Source organism: Patagioenas fasciata, chromosome 5 (assembly GCF_037038585.1).
Source record: "Patagioenas fasciata isolate bPatFas1 chromosome 5, bPatFas1.hap1, whole genome shotgun sequence".
NCBI lineage: Eukaryota > Metazoa > Chordata > Aves > Columbiformes > Columbidae > Patagioenas > Patagioenas fasciata.
This window is the reverse complement of record NC_092524.1, coordinates 59314705-59330016: the sequence shown is the minus strand read 5'-3', so window position 1 is coordinate 59330016 and position 15312 is coordinate 59314705. Positions and strand designations below refer to the sequence as shown.

At 40.4% G+C, this 15312-nt stretch overlaps 1 protein-coding gene and 1 long non-coding RNA gene across 3 annotated transcripts in view; one reads left to right on the top strand and one right to left on the bottom strand.

The window, feature by feature from the left end:
- Nucleotides 1-7330, bottom strand: part of PPP2R5C (protein phosphatase 2 regulatory subunit B'gamma) — an 85936-nt gene extending 78606 nt beyond the window's left edge. Inside the window, exons 1-2 of the mRNA XM_065838709.2 lie at nucleotides 7196-7330; nucleotides 5504-5569 (exon numbers count right to left, since the gene is read on the bottom strand). Coding sequence (XP_065694781.1) covers nucleotides 5504-5569; nucleotides 7196-7222 — 93 coding nt within the window. The 5' untranslated portion in view covers nucleotides 7223-7330. The remainder of the gene's footprint in view (nucleotides 1-5503; nucleotides 5570-7195) is intronic.
- A 303-nt stretch (nucleotides 7331-7633) lies between these two features.
- Nucleotides 7634-15312, top strand: part of LOC136101764 (uncharacterized) — an 82660-nt gene continuing 74981 nt past the window's right edge. For both annotated transcript variants that reach the window (XR_011739193.1, XR_011739192.1), the window contains exon 1: nucleotides 7634-7981. This is a non-coding gene — a long non-coding RNA (uncharacterized lncRNA). The remainder of the gene's footprint in view (nucleotides 7982-15312) is intronic.

Sequence of the window (15312 nt, the reverse complement as noted above, 5' to 3'; positions counted from 1 at the left end):
GACAGCTGCTTTTTACAAGTGACAATATATATGTGTGTGTATATATATATATGTATATATCTATCTACACACTGAATCACACACAAGTAGAAATTAGTACACTATACAATTAAAACAGGATAATCTCATCTGACTGAAAATTAGTTCTGGAGCAAGAAGATACTTCCAGGAATTATTTAGGAGCAGTTCTAGTCCTAGCACATGTAAAAAAGGTGGGGAGAACAAACCCAGAGCTTTTGGAAAGGCATTCTCCCCTCCCCACAAACCTCCAGCTCCTCTGCTGTAGTCTGGAATGAGTCGCCTAGAAAGTACTTAAGTGTGCTAAGACTTTCTAGCATAACTTTGAAAACTCTGAAGTAGAAACATCTAGTCAAAAATAGCTAGACACTGTCTAACAGTCCCCATATGCCATCTCCAAGGCTGGATCAGGTACGTTCGTTTCTCAGGGTTGCTAATAACTGGTACAGCACCTTATGTAACATTGCAACGAAAACCACAAACAGGAAACGTGAGAAAAATAGTCTTACATAGAAAACATGGAGTCAGCTTGCTAATTAACTTGTTGCTACTGATGACAGGAACCTGTTAACACAAAAAAATGCTTTTGCCTATTCCTCATTTTCCTTCTAACATTAGTATACTTCTACATATGATCTCTGCTAAGAAATGCACACAACCATCACCACTTCTACTCCCCATCCCTTTTTTAATTTATTATTTTTAAGGACAGTGGCAATTATATGCAGACACGTAATCAGGAAATCAGTAAAAGCAATCAGAATACCAATAGTCTTTCCCCACTGTTTGCGGTCTAATATAGGAAAAGTGATGACAGAAAGCGGATAGTCACCTCTCACAGTTCTTTCAAAGAGCTGAAAATCCTTATTTTTACTGGAGTATTTTAAAGACAGTCCATTAAAGAGAGATTGCTGTAACTTCATTACCATTCATGAAAAATATTACCACAATGTTGAATAGTTTAAGAAAATAACTCTCAAATAAAAAAGGCTTCACAAACAGGGAAGAAAAGCCTCTGAAACAAGGCCTGACAAAACTGCTGCACTGGAAGCTACTACCAGTGTTTAATAAACCTACTCAAAAGTGATGGCGAAGAGACAGCGGCAGGACAGAAGCATGGACCAGTACTCTAACAAGGCTTTTAAAATTTTAAAAATTGGTTTCAACGGTGATTACAGTTGATTATAGCGACATACAATGTCAATAAATCACGCAATTTCTTGCACGGCAAGAAACCTTGCAGTTTGTATTTTATTACATTTTGATTTGCCTGTATTCAATAAAACACCTTTAAAGTAGAAAGAACCAACCAGGGCAGCACATGGAAACAATGAGATAATACACAGAAACACACTCCTCAAATCACATTACTCTTCCATTTGCTCTTCTGTCTGCACAGCAGATAACTTGAAGAAAGAGTATGATTTGTGATCTTGTTTGTTGAAAGTTACCAAGCCAATACTTTCTTAAACAAAAGTTGTCTTTCCCTTCTACAGATTACAGAACACCTAGATTCAAAATAAATACAATTTTAAATTTAGAATTTTCATGCCTTCTTAAATCAGTCCAACTAGACCTAGAAGCTGCTATTGCTCCCAGTCACCTACTACTGCCTTAGATGAAAGTTTACCAGATACTTCTGGCTCTTCCATCCCCCAGGTGAACCACAACAGTGAATTGCCCAAGTCCTCCTGGACCATTGCAATTACTGGGGAAAAGTGCAAGTTTTAGCACGTACATTCCCACAGGCAAAACAGACAAATAGAAGTCTATAAGGTTAAAATTTTAGCTTCCTTCCCCGCGGTTGCATTTGAAAACTACTTTTAAAGTACTGTGAGAAATACTTGCCTTTTTAGAAGCGTTAGGTTTTTGCTAGAGACAGAAAAAGGTAATCTATCTCAACAATCATTAACTATTACCAAGCCACCTCTTTCTAAAGGAATTAGACTGACCATTAGTACTGCCTAAACTCAAAAGGAGAGCTCCACACCCCCGTGACAAAACACAACACCTACAACAAAGCTTATCTATGAGACAAGTAACTTTTGCAAAGACAACATTCACACAGAATATGGCAAAAAGTGTTGGCATAGCCAAGCCACACACCCAGGCTTTTGTTGTTGTTGTTGTTTGTTTGTTATTTGCTTGTGTTCCCAGTATAGGTCTTGGGCAAACAACCCCCCCAAATATTTTATCAGAGCACAGACACTACTCTGGCACAGAAGAAAAACAGTGCACAACAGATTAAGGCTTTGTTCGCAACCTGAAGACACCAACATCCTGGACTAATTACTGAAGTAAGGGGTTATACTTAAAGGACTAGATTCAATTGTTCTGGCAACTATTTAGTCTAATTCATTAATGTTTACTAGCAGGTTACAAACTAAAGCTAGATGGGAGCTTAATCACATTAGCTCTTTTCTTACGTGTTCAAAAAGTGAACAAGATGTGCAAATGGAAACTGGAATAATTGCATTAGGGTACAGAACAACATACTGTGCATTTCCAGAACTTTTCCCACAAAAAAGAGAGTAGAACACAGAGAAGGAGAAAGAGAAGGGCAATCAAAGTAACAGCAGTCCTCCCAGATAGGGGAGATTGAGCAGGACTTGCGGAGAAAAAATAATCTACAGATGCCAATATAAAAAGTCAAATCATAAATAATATGAAAAAAAATTACACAACACCTCAGCTAAGCAACATTCTAAGGCATACACTGGCTTAAAGAAAAGCATACCAGGATGAAAGATCATACACCTACTCTGTTTCTGAATCTCTCTTAGTGAGTATCAGCTACTGACCACACAGAAAGTATGAAGCCACATGGACCTCTCTCCCAACACAGCATGGCTCTTTTGGTAATACAAGTAACCGAGGCACAGGTAATACAAGAATCATCATCTTGTATTCTTTCCCCTAAACATCTGCTTGGTGGAAATGCTGGAGACAGGAAAACAGGAAAGACAGACCCTGCTTTCAAAAAACTACAATAGGGTTCTTTGAGATTTAAATGAAGAGGACTGCAGTGGGTCACCTGTGTGCTGCAGCTACTGCTTAGTACTTCAGTAAATGGTGTATGCTTAGGGCCTACTGCTGAAAATTAAAACTGAGACAAGCATCAGGTTAAGTTACTTCCATCCCCTTTTAGCATGGGCATCCTGACCAGGCATACCAGGAATCACTTCCATCCCTTTTCAAACCTGCTGTACACTTTCACTCAACTGAAATCTCATTTCCCTGACTGCAAGACAGGAAAAAGACTTTAGTGTTTTGTAATATTTTTGTAAATATTAAGATCTGTTGTACTTTTTTATCTATAGAAGTCCAAGGCATCATGAATTCAGTTAAGTGCTATAAAAGTGTCTATAAATAAAATATTTGTGGGATGCTGCTGCTTGTGTTGTCCCTGTTCTTTGAACAGCAGACAGTTCCTAGTCTTTACAATCTGTCATTTGCATTGAATGCATATGCACTAAATGCATTTTGAGAAAAAAACAATGAAATTAACCAGTACATTTCAAAATCTACTCATAGAAGATTTATTAAAAGACATGTTAAAACACATGTACAAGAAACTTGATGACCACCTTCTTTAAAGAGAAAAACAAACAACTCTAAAATTGCATTAACAGTGTGTTCCAGAATATGTTATATTTACTAATCTTCACTATGTTAACAAATAGCCTCCTTTCTGGTCATATAAGCACCAGCTAACACACATCATGGTTACAGCCAATCACATTAGAATGGAAACTCTTCATTACTATTTGCATACAATTATTCTATTAATTAAGTTACTGAGTCAAGCACTGAGGTGCACAAGAATGTATGGCGACTAAATAATGCCCACTGGGAATGGCAATCCTGTCATGTGTCAGTCATATTCCCAAGCCCTCTCCCATTCTGCCCCTACTCACATAGGGCTAAGTATCATAGATAAGTAAACTGTACTTTTCATTGGAAATCCTACCTGTGAGAACAACAGAAAAATAAAAATGCATGAACACTATAACAGAGCCTCCTATTGAGAATTCATCTCTTATATTTTAAGTTAAAAAAAGCTAGATCTACAAACACAGAAAGAAATGAAAAAGAAAATAGTACATGCATTTTCAGTTAACACTTAAAGTTCTCCCCTAATTAATTACGGGAGCTTTACACTCTATCCTGAAGTATGAAGAATGAATAAGAAAATCAATTCTAGTCTCAGTAGCTTGTTATTCAGGAGAAAATAAGCAGTCAATAAATGTACAGCCAAAATGCTGATAATGATGAGCCTTACAATTGCACAGGAACTAAAATTACAGCCAAGAAGCAATATTCTTTTTAAAGTCACAGCAATATCCTGGAACGACAGATCACAATAAAGTACATCTATTTACAACATCTACACTGGTATGTTTCTTATTTCATTCTAAGAGCTTTCCTAGTAGCTAAGATCTCTCCTAGTAGCTAGGTTCCCGCCACCAAAACTCAATCACTTTTATTCGAATTTACCAAAATACTTCAGTTTGCAAATCTTAAGATCTTATTAATTTATGACAGTAGTATGCATCTTTCTGCACAACAAACGAGGCCTCATTGAAGTGCATCAGAAAGAGTATACTAAATATACCCACCCACCTAGTCCCAACAGTCATTTCACGGACGGAAAAATGATAAAGCCGGATCAGTATTTTGTTCTAAAACAAGACACATAGTTCACAAGCTGAAAAACATAAGCTTTTCAGTGTAGCATTTTACATTCAGACTGGTATTTTAACGGAAATTTTAGAATCCACCTAAACAGCGGATTTCCAAATGAAGCAAATCTATTAATTCCAAGTTTCTGGATGAATGTGGGAAAGGGAGTGAACTGTGATTTAACTGACCTCTTACAAGTCACTGCACCTTACTGCTAAGCAAAACAGAGCAATGCAGAAGGGGTGGGGTGGTGGAAATCAGCATCAACAACAGAATAATCAGTCAGAAATGGAACACTCTATTGTATACCTATAAAAAGAAATCACACAACAAAACAACTGACAGCCTTTGATTAAGCCCAAGGTCTCCTGCCAGTACAACAGGCTACTGACACTTAACTGACATGCCAACATCGACAGCTTGAGAGAGGATAGCTCTAGGAATTACAGAGAACGATAAAAACTGTAATCATCAAGGAGAAGACAAGCCCAAAACCTCGCAATAAGACTAGAAAAATAAGATAGATGTACATCTCATAACCAGAAAGAAAAAGAGATAAGTATTTAAGACTGTAGCAAGAAAGTATTTATTTACTCTAAATAAACTTAACTTCTTCACGAGCATCTTAAGTCTTAAAAACATTTTGTGCCAAATACCAGGGCAATAGTTCCACAATCATGTTCCTCACAGCCACCTGTCACGTCAAAATTATAACAATCTAGAAAAACTCACAACACTCTTCACGAGTCATAACAAATCTGCCTGAAAAAAAAAAAAAACTATGTATTTTAGTAACATTTACCTCATGTTCTTGGTTATCTTGTCCGTCTTTGCCACTTTTTCCACTCTTGGCTGATTTTGCAGGTTCCTTAGAAAGAAAGTTTGCAGTCTTAGTTGAAAAGATCTAGATATATTTTCAAGTCAAGAAATTTTATATTTTTAGACACTCAATAAGAATATTAAAACTAATGGGGCAAAAATGATACTGTTTTATTGTAAGATGTTAATACTGAACTATCAGTCTCTATGAATCTGCTTTAAACATTTTTCCTCTGCAGAAATGTTTTGGAATTTCATTTATGCCTCAAAATTCACCCGTAAGTACATAAAGATAAGCTTTCATACAGGTAAGCATGCAGGGACAAAGAATGAAAGTGATTTGAACCCTGTCTAAGAACCTACCCTTGCTGTCATTGGCTTTTAGCATCAGGAACCTCTATATTTAGCATAGCTTTGAAATCAGCACCAGTGCAGTACACATTTTACACTTTAGCATTTTGTCTGTTTTAGAGGCTAGAAAGTCTAGTACTAGTAGGCCCACAACACATATTTTTCCCTCCCAGCATTGTATTGAACTCGTATCCTTCACCCATAGCATATTTTTGAGATTTGTTATTTTCAGAAAAGTAAAGTTTCAACTTTTTTAATATGAAAGTAGGCAAAGTTATTAGGGAAAAAGTTAAACAAACGCCCACAAACCACAACTCCCTACATCTGATTTTACAAGGATGTTGAAAAACTAAAAGACAAGCATAAGTCAACCAAACAGAAAAGGTCTAGAGAGATAGCAGCTGGATGAGGCAGGCTGTATACTTCAATTTCTGACTTCCACTCATATGGCTAACTGCCTACCACATAAAATAAAGTGCAATCCAGTTAACTTTCTGTGGATTTAGAAGTTTTCTCTAAACATTCCTTGTGGAAGCTCCTTCCACAGCCGCGGCTGCCAGACAAATCACTCCTGGGAGCACCGGGGGAAACTGATGCAAAGCAGTGCCAAAACCAAATCCTCTCCCATTGTCAGGGAAAGGAGGTGAAAAGACTTCAAGTAGCAATTAGTGCTCCTTGAGTGATTATGGTGATCCCCCTAAGCGCAACTTCAACTGCAGCCAGGGCCACGCAACAGCGAAACTTCCCGGGACGGGGACCGGGCAAGCAGCTGTGGGGACAAACCCCCTCAGTGAAAATCATCCTTTTCGCCCCCAGCCCGAACCACCCGGGCCGGCCCCCAAGTAAGAGACCCCCCCCGCTCCGCGCTCACCTTCCGCCAGGCACGGTTGAGGACACGTTCCCCATCCCCTCTCTCCCGCACTCCCCCGCACGCCAAACCACGGCCTCCCTCCACCGACTCCCTCCCTCCGGCTGCCCCCAACTTCGCACCCGCCCGCCGCGGGCTCCTGGCCCCGGTGGGTCGGACCCCCGTGGCCCTCCGAGACGACACCGGAACGCGCCCCACCAGCCGTCACGGCACCCCCCGGACTAGGCCCCACCGGGGGCTGCCCCCTCCCCAATACCCGGGTCCCGGGGGAAGGCAGGAGGCCGCCCCTCACCCGGCTCTCCCTGCCTCCCCACTCGGTGCCGGGCTCCGCTTGCCACTGCCGCCCCCCCGCACCCCGCCGCGCTCTGCCCCAGGCCCCTCCTCCCCGCGGGGCCTGCGCCCCACAACCTCCCCGCGGGGCCCGACCACCCCCCCACCACGACCCCACCGACTCACTTTCTCCTTCTTGTTTTTATTCGGCATGGCCGCTCCACGCGCCGCGGCCGGCGAGGCGCAACCCCCAGCGGCCCCACTCCGCGCTGCACCCGCCCCGCGCTGCCGCTCCCCCGTCCTCCGCGGCGGCGGCCTCGGCTCTCCCCCCACCCCCTTCCTCCTCCACCCGCCGCGAGCGGGCCGTTGCCTCCCCATTGGCTGCCCACGTCACGTGAGCCGCGGCTCCCAATACGTCACCTCGCAGGCGGGGCTGGCGGCGCTTTCCCGCCCCTCCTGTCAGGCTCCCGAGCGGCGGCCGCTCTGCGCCTGGGGCTGTTCCGGCCCTGCCCGGGCTGCGGGGCGGGTCCCGGGGCTCCAGCCACGCCCTGGGGCGGGCTCCGCAGGCTGAGCTGTTCCGCCCCCGCGCCCTAATCCCTGCGTGTCTCTGAGGGGAGGGTAGAGGTGTCCTCAGTGCTATGGGCTTACCCCGGGCAGTGGCGCCTCGGGGGAGGTAAGCGGTCCTTGGGGCCTCCCCAGCCGCCTACCGGAGCCCGCTTTTGAGTGAGGGGAGCGGCTGGATGGCTGCCCCGCACCCGGTGGGCGCAGAGAAAGGTGAGGCCGCCCTGAGAGGTGCGGGAGCCTCTCACTGGAGAGCGGCAAATGTTTAAGGAAGAAAAAAAACCAAACAGCCAAGCAAACAAACACTATAGGGCAGATCTGAAGCATGCTGGCTCTCTCATAGAAATCCAGTCTGGTCATCATCACTTTGAGGACTTCAGTATGTGCTTGCACTGTATGGATAAGCAAAAGGTGAGCTTTGAATAGTTGCAGCGTGATTTTATAATAGTATCTTTATTCCTTGTTTGTTTTTAAAAGCCCGGGTGCTGATGCGTTTTGGTGATGTGCACCTGTGCCAGAGGTAATTTTTTTTTCAAAGAAATCACTCTTTAATCTCTCAAAGCCAGAATGCAAAAATTAGAAAGATTTTCCTAGCGAAAAGAAGAAAGTTGAGTATGCTTCATCTGGAAAATTTACAAACTGTGTTTATCACATGGCCAGATTAAGCCCCAAATTACTGTTAGCTTGGGAAAAAGCACAGAGAATATTAGTACTCAATATAAAGATGTAAAGCACTTATAATTTTTTTTTGGATATGCGTATTAAATTTTAGTTGTGCTGTGCTACAAAAGGATAGAAATATTACACCCTAGTAAATACCAGCATAAAAATGAAATTGATCTTCCTTATGCAACCTGTGAGTATCAAAGCCAGCACAAGCAAGCAGCTGCGTTCTCGTTTTCAGGAACTGGGATTTCTAATACCACTTGTGTCTGACGTGATGATATCTAACATCAGCTTGCATCCATTATATTTAAACACTTGGCTTTTGCTGTGGTTAAAGAACAAACAAACTTTCTTTTCCAGGCACTGCGAAAAAGTCTACTGACCATAGAGAGCTGCTTCCTCTTGCTTCAGTCTCCTTCCCTTCCTGCTTCTTAAAAGCTAGAAAACAAATTATGTCTGCCTGTTATCCTTTACCTAATCTTCTCTGGTTTTAGGATTTAGAAATGAGGTGCAGCTATCGTTATTTTGCTTCTGTTAAAAGCCAGTAATGAGTAAGTTACTACTAATAAATGGGACTTCTGACCAACAGAAAGACGTATGTTTCACATGTACTAAGAGACAGTAAGGGAAAGAAATCTACCTCATCTGTAGTTTGGAGTTTGATCAGTGCATGAAACTGTTTGTACAGCTGAGGGTAAACTCAAGAGCTTCCAGTTCTTTGTTGGGTTTCAGTTTCATAGAAGCTTAAACTACTCTTAATTTTCAACTGTTGTGTTCCTCTCTCTGTCCTCTGCACTGATGCTGGTACTGTGCAGCTCTTTAAAACAGTTCATAGAATTGATCAGATTGAAAACTCTCGCCCCAAAGTGATGGGTTGTTTGGGGTTTTGTTGCCCTGACCTGGCACACGACCACCTGCTTCTGTAAACGCCAGCACTGGCCAAAGGAAGGGGGTGGAAATATGTGGCGGGGGCGGGATGTGACCTCAACAGCCTAGATTTAGATCAGTTTAAGCAGCTTAATGAGTTTCTCATTGGCTCTTGGCCTCCTTTGTGCTTGCTGGTTCTCACAGTTTTTCCAGATAATGGAAAAACTGTCAGTATCATTGTTACCCAAGTACATCTGAATAGCAACAGTGAAAATTGTCTGTCCTTATTTTACTGTTAGTTGGGAAACCTTAAATCAGTACATCAGACTAACGCAGGTTCAAAAGATGGCACTGACTCAGTTAACATTTAGGAGGTTTTCTTTGTGACCACAGATGTAGAAACTCTTGTGAAAACTTGACTCCCCCTCACTGCACTTGCAGGGGAAAGAGTCTCTTTCACCAGTAACAGAAAGCAATTGTGTTTTTCAAGGCCTGCTGTATTATATGAAATAAGCAGTGGGTGGAGGTGGTTTATGAGAAAAATAGTTCCATCTGTATGCTCCAGTGTCTTCGTAAAGTATGAGAATAAGAGTTACATTTTCATGTGGTCCTAAGATGAAATCTTATTTTTACTACAGTGTTACGTCACTGTGAGCCTAATTATTCTGCCACAGAGTATTATTAACTATGTAAATAAGGTGATGTAATATGAGTATGAATGACTATATTAATATTTGCATTAACTTCTGAACATGTTTCATGCAAACTAGATGTTTTCAAAAACCAGACCAGATTCAGACTGATTAGGCTATCTCTGTAATTAAAATAGCAAAAAGTGAATGCATGTAGCATAGCTAGCAATTTACATTTTTTACTGTATTGATTTAATTGTCTAAACCGGCAAAAGTTAAATCAGCAAGTAGCTTGAAGTCTTGTGTAAAACACCTGGATAATATTTAATAATAGCTTGGAACTGGTCCAAGTGTCCAGCCTACCAATGAAAGGAAAATATTTACACAGTCCTTTCCAACTGTATTGGATATTTTTGGTTTGTTTGGTTTTTTCAACAGGAGTTGATCAGTCATGCTCTAGCTTGAGTTTATTGAACAGATCACTGTCACTGTGATAGGCATAACATCTTCTATCCCCAGTTGTGTGATTTTACTGCTGTCTGTGCACTTTCTCTAGTTTAATTGGGTGACATGCCAGTTCAACTTGCTAAAATGGCAGAAAACTGCTTGAGCAGGGAAGGCAGGAGACAATGCGACCTTTTGCCAGCAAACTGTTAATTTAGCTCAGCTGAAACTACGCAACTGCACTTGTGGACAAGGTTTGAGAAGCCAGTGAACTGTCATCATTATACATGATTGTCAAACATTGGCAGGCTGTTTCTCAAAACACTTCTTTATTGACTGAAATGGATCTCTTCTGTTTTCTGGCACTCTGTGTCAAACATAAAGAGAGAATTGAAAACTGAGGCACCACTGGAAGTAAAGAGGCTGAAATAGATGGGTTGAAATCAAAACATGTTTTCCATGCTTGCGCAGGCCAAACTACTAGTAAAGGTAACTTTCCTGTGAGGAGTAGTGAAACTGCCAGGTTATGTCTGAAGGAACTAAATGAGGGAATAAACTACTTTATCAACACCTGCAGTAGACTACTTCTGTGCAACCTAGAATCAAAAGCTGGAAAGCCACTATATTCAACTTCACAAAAAACCTTAAATATCTTTCAGAAACCTTCTCCACTAGCATGGATTTATTCTGCCTACCCTGGTTTACTTTAGATAATTCTTGTGCTGTTCTCAATCTAAATTCTAAGGCTTTAATTCTCTTCAATTCTTTTAATATCCGTGAGTGTTGGATGCCCTGCTGTCATGATCTGCTGTGTTGTAAAAGTTACAGAATAATTTGGGTGCCCAGGCCGGAGCTTAAAGGGAACTCCTGGACCTGTTGGAAATGTTGTCATGTGTGGCTGGTAACTGGCATGGTATTAGATGTTTTTAGTAGCTGTTGTCTGTGTTCATTAACACATTGATTCTGTATTTCTGTTTGGGCCAATTTAATTTTAAAATGAACAGGAAAAACATAAATAATGAGCATGGAGACCTCACATAGAATCTTACTGAGGGATAGTACTGGTTTTGGCTGGCATAGAGTTACATTTCTTCATAGTAACTTGTATGGACCTAGCTATGTTTTGGATTTGTGATGAAAACAGTATTAATAACATAAGGATGTTTTCGTTATTGCTGAGCAGTGCTTACACAACCTCAGGGCCTCTTCTGCTGCTCACACCACCCCACTAGTGAGTGGGCTGAGGATGCACAAGAAGTTGGGAGGGGACACAACTGGGACAGCTGACACTGACTGAAGTGACGTGTGACGTGCTCAGCAATAAAACTGGACAGAGGGGTGAGGAGGTTGGCTGAGGCTGCCACTGCTTGAGGACTGGCTGGGTGTTCTTTGGCTGATGGTGAGCCGTTGTTTGGGGTTTTTTTGCGTCACTTGTTTTTATTTCTCTCTCTCTTTTTTTTTTTTTAAGTATTATTTTTATTAGACTGTCTTTACCTCAATCTATGAAATTTCACACTTTTACCTTGTCCCATCCCACTGGGGTTGTGTGAGTGAGTGGCTGTGTGGTGCTTAGCTGCCTCCTGGGGATGAACAATAACATGCATTGTTACTGAGATTCCATAATATTCTGGGCAAATAATTATAACAAAAATATCTAATAGTATCTAATTAGAGTTAAAACATTTTGTTTGTTTGTGGCAACAGTTTGCACAGGGGGTGTTATTATTAAAATGACCTACATGTTGGAATTCAAATGATGGCCAAAAAATAGGCAGGCTGTTAAGCCAGATGAATTATTTGTCTTATCCGGAACGCCAATTCCTATGAAAAGTGCCTGCTGGTGCCCAAATTCCATAGAGATCAGAATGACAAAAATAGTAACATTAAAACACTTTGTATAAATCACTTGATGTTCTTGTGCCTCAGTGAAGCAAATAAAAAGATCATAAAAGCAAGACTTTGCTGCATGTCATTTAGGTGAATCCTTCCAGGGAAATAAACTTGAAGAAAGAAGTGCAATTCTGCTGGTAACATAGATGAAATTGGGAAGTCTAGTTTCATGTTTCCACTATTTTTGTAGTTTTATTTCAATTTTTATAGTTAGTTGAGAGATACTTTAAAATATGCTATAATAATATGTTTAAAATTTATTGGATGAGTTTATTTTTGATTGTTCATCTCGTTTCTTGTATTCAAATTGAGTATCATTATGGCGTGTTTTGGTGCAATTTTTAGCAGTCATTGTTGATTCCAGGTTTTTGCTGCATTAAGTGCAATGTTCCTATTCATGGACTGCCATTCCCTCTTCCCACATGATATCAAAGAGAAGACTAATTTTGTATCAGATGAGTGAGACTAGTAACATAAAGGTGACTGCAGCTAAGGCTCCTACATTTTCACTTTTATAATATTTAAGTTGGTATTTATAGAATGAATGAAGAGATCCAATTAATTGTACCTCCTGTTGATGCCATACAAGATTTTATCTTTCAACACTTCATACTTTTTTCTTCTTTTCTTAGGATTTGTCATAGCTAATATAGCTGTATATTTTTATCTCAGTGTGGGAAGAGTTGAAAGACATCCTCAGAAGGCATACTGAGGGCTTAACCCTGCAAGTACCGTAAGTCTGTAGATGCATGAGTGTCTGCTTTTGAGTATGCTCAGAAGTGTCCAGCTTCTCAGATGATGCATGTGCTGGATTTGTGACCTGCAGTGGGAGGAATCTCTGCTTCCTGATCAGAATGTGAGTAGCTGCTGCCATGAAGACAGTTTTTGCCTTGCCCTCTTTAGGGCAGGCTGCCTGCATCTACGCTGTGCAGCATTTGAAGGGATCCTGTAGTGTTTCCACAGCCTTTTTTACACACACCGCACAAATATCACCCTTCTGCTGTGCTCACATCTTGTGATCATGCCTGTTCTTACTGTGTATCTTGAGATGAATAAAGTTCGGTTTTAAGCATTGCTGCCCTACCACATCTCTTTTGGGAATCAGGGTGGTCTGGCAGTCAAGGTTCCCCATTCTTCAAGGGCTGTGGTAGCCTTGTGTCCTCTGCCACACTGACCTCTCAGCACCTTGAAGCCTGTCTTTGCATGTGAGACATCTGAACAATTTTGAAAGGTTCTTTATTAATGAATACCCTTTTTAATTTGTCTGAGATAAAGGGAGAAATGCTTGTTGCATACCACTGTAGCATGTTACCAGAGAGATGCGTTACAGGAGCATGCCAGGCTTGCTAGGATGAGGTTGGAAGATTGGACCAAGTGAAGGCAGACTTTGTACTCAAACCATTTCCTAGAGCTATCTAGCTGCTGAATGGCTTCTAGGTTTTGTCTGGGAAGAAGCCTTGTTATTTTGCTTCAAAGGATTTTCCAGGAATAATCAAGCATGCGCACAGAGGGAATGCTAATGAGTAGGACTTTGGAGCAAAACGGGTGATGATTCAAACTGATAACATAGGTGCACTCAAATTCTTCTTACATAGTACATTGGGAGCCTTGGCCTGTAATTCAACTGTAATTCACCAGAACTCCCATCGTTCTAGGTTCGGTTTTTCAACATAAGACTTATAAGAATTTGTCAACTTCAGCAAACGGGATTTTTTTCGCTTAGTCATATTTTAGAGGATGTCATTTCCATTTTTACGGAAGGTTTTTAAAAAAAAAAAAAAACAAACAGATACCTTCAACGAATTTAGACTTAGCGATTAAACACTGGCAAAGTTTATAAGCATTTTGAACTAGAACCTTATAATATGAAGTGTGAGGCAAACTTAACTACAGATTTCCATCTGTATTTATATCATGGTGTGTACTGACTGTCTGTTATGCCTGTACAGCCTTCGTCCCAAAGTTAACTTTGTCTGCATCTTGTGTTCAGTATTTATTTTAAAAATTCTGCATAAGTATGAGTTGTATTTACATTCCTATCATAATTTCTTGGGCACATTAGGATTTCTTTTGAAGACCAGGCAGGTGAATAAAAGTACTGAGATAGGGAGACAACTGCTAAGAAGTCAAAAAAATGGCCTCTGACACAGATTTTTTGCTTGCATGCTTTCCACAGAAACATCACACGTTATACCTGATGCATTCCCTTTGCAAGGAAGTTCAGGGTATTTTTAACTTTATGCTCTTTTTTTGCTGTCCACAGTTTTTTCCTGTCCATGAAAGTGGCATTTATTGGTGTGAGCAGAGCTGATTAATCACAGCTGTTCTTACAGTTTTTAATTTCCACAGAACAGCTCAAGTCTCCAGCGTGTGGTTGTCTCTGCTTTGTTGCTATTTTACATGTTTCTTTCCAACTTTATTAGAAGACTCTCTGTTCGTATGTTTCTTGGCTATTTAGAGTAGTGTTCCATATATACAATGATTGAAGAATCAATTGTTTTTCCCTTCCTTTCACAGGAGCTGCCAAGATAGGCAAAGGGCTGCCTATAAAACTATCTTGTGCTTTTTAATTTATAGAATTTATGCCCAGATTACTACTTTATCTTTGTTTCAGAGAAAGATTTAGGAGGCATTTGAACTAAAATTAATTGCTTTTCAATACAAGTTGAAATAGAAATTCCTTGTTATTAGCATATAAAAGCAGCAGATTGGTAGCTGCCTGTCCGTAATTCCCATGGTACTTTAAATTTAAAGCTTCTTTCATATATGTAAAGAGGATAATGGTAATAAGGTAAATTGAGTATGTAAATAAATATGTAAGATATATAAATGAAGGTTTATTTACATGTATTTACATAGGAATCCTACTCCTCACCCTGAGTTAATTGGATTTTTGCAATTTATTTTACTAAGTTGTAGTAGAATTTTTGTTCTGCTAAATATATTAAGGCATTTTAATATGTATCTAAAATGTTAGAAACTGGATGAACTAATAGCTAATCTTTGAAGATTTTTTTTTTTAATGTACTTGTATTATGGAACCAACCCGAGGTTTTAACTCAAGACTGAAGTATTTTGGCATTGTATATGAAATACTGGTAAGGAAATGTCATTTTCACAGAAATGTCTGATTTTGCTATGTGCTTCTCTAATGGTATGCTTCATAAATAGTATTATTCAATTGAACGATAAATTAGCTATATGCATAAGTTGTGAGCTTGAAGCCAGAATGAGAGGAAAATG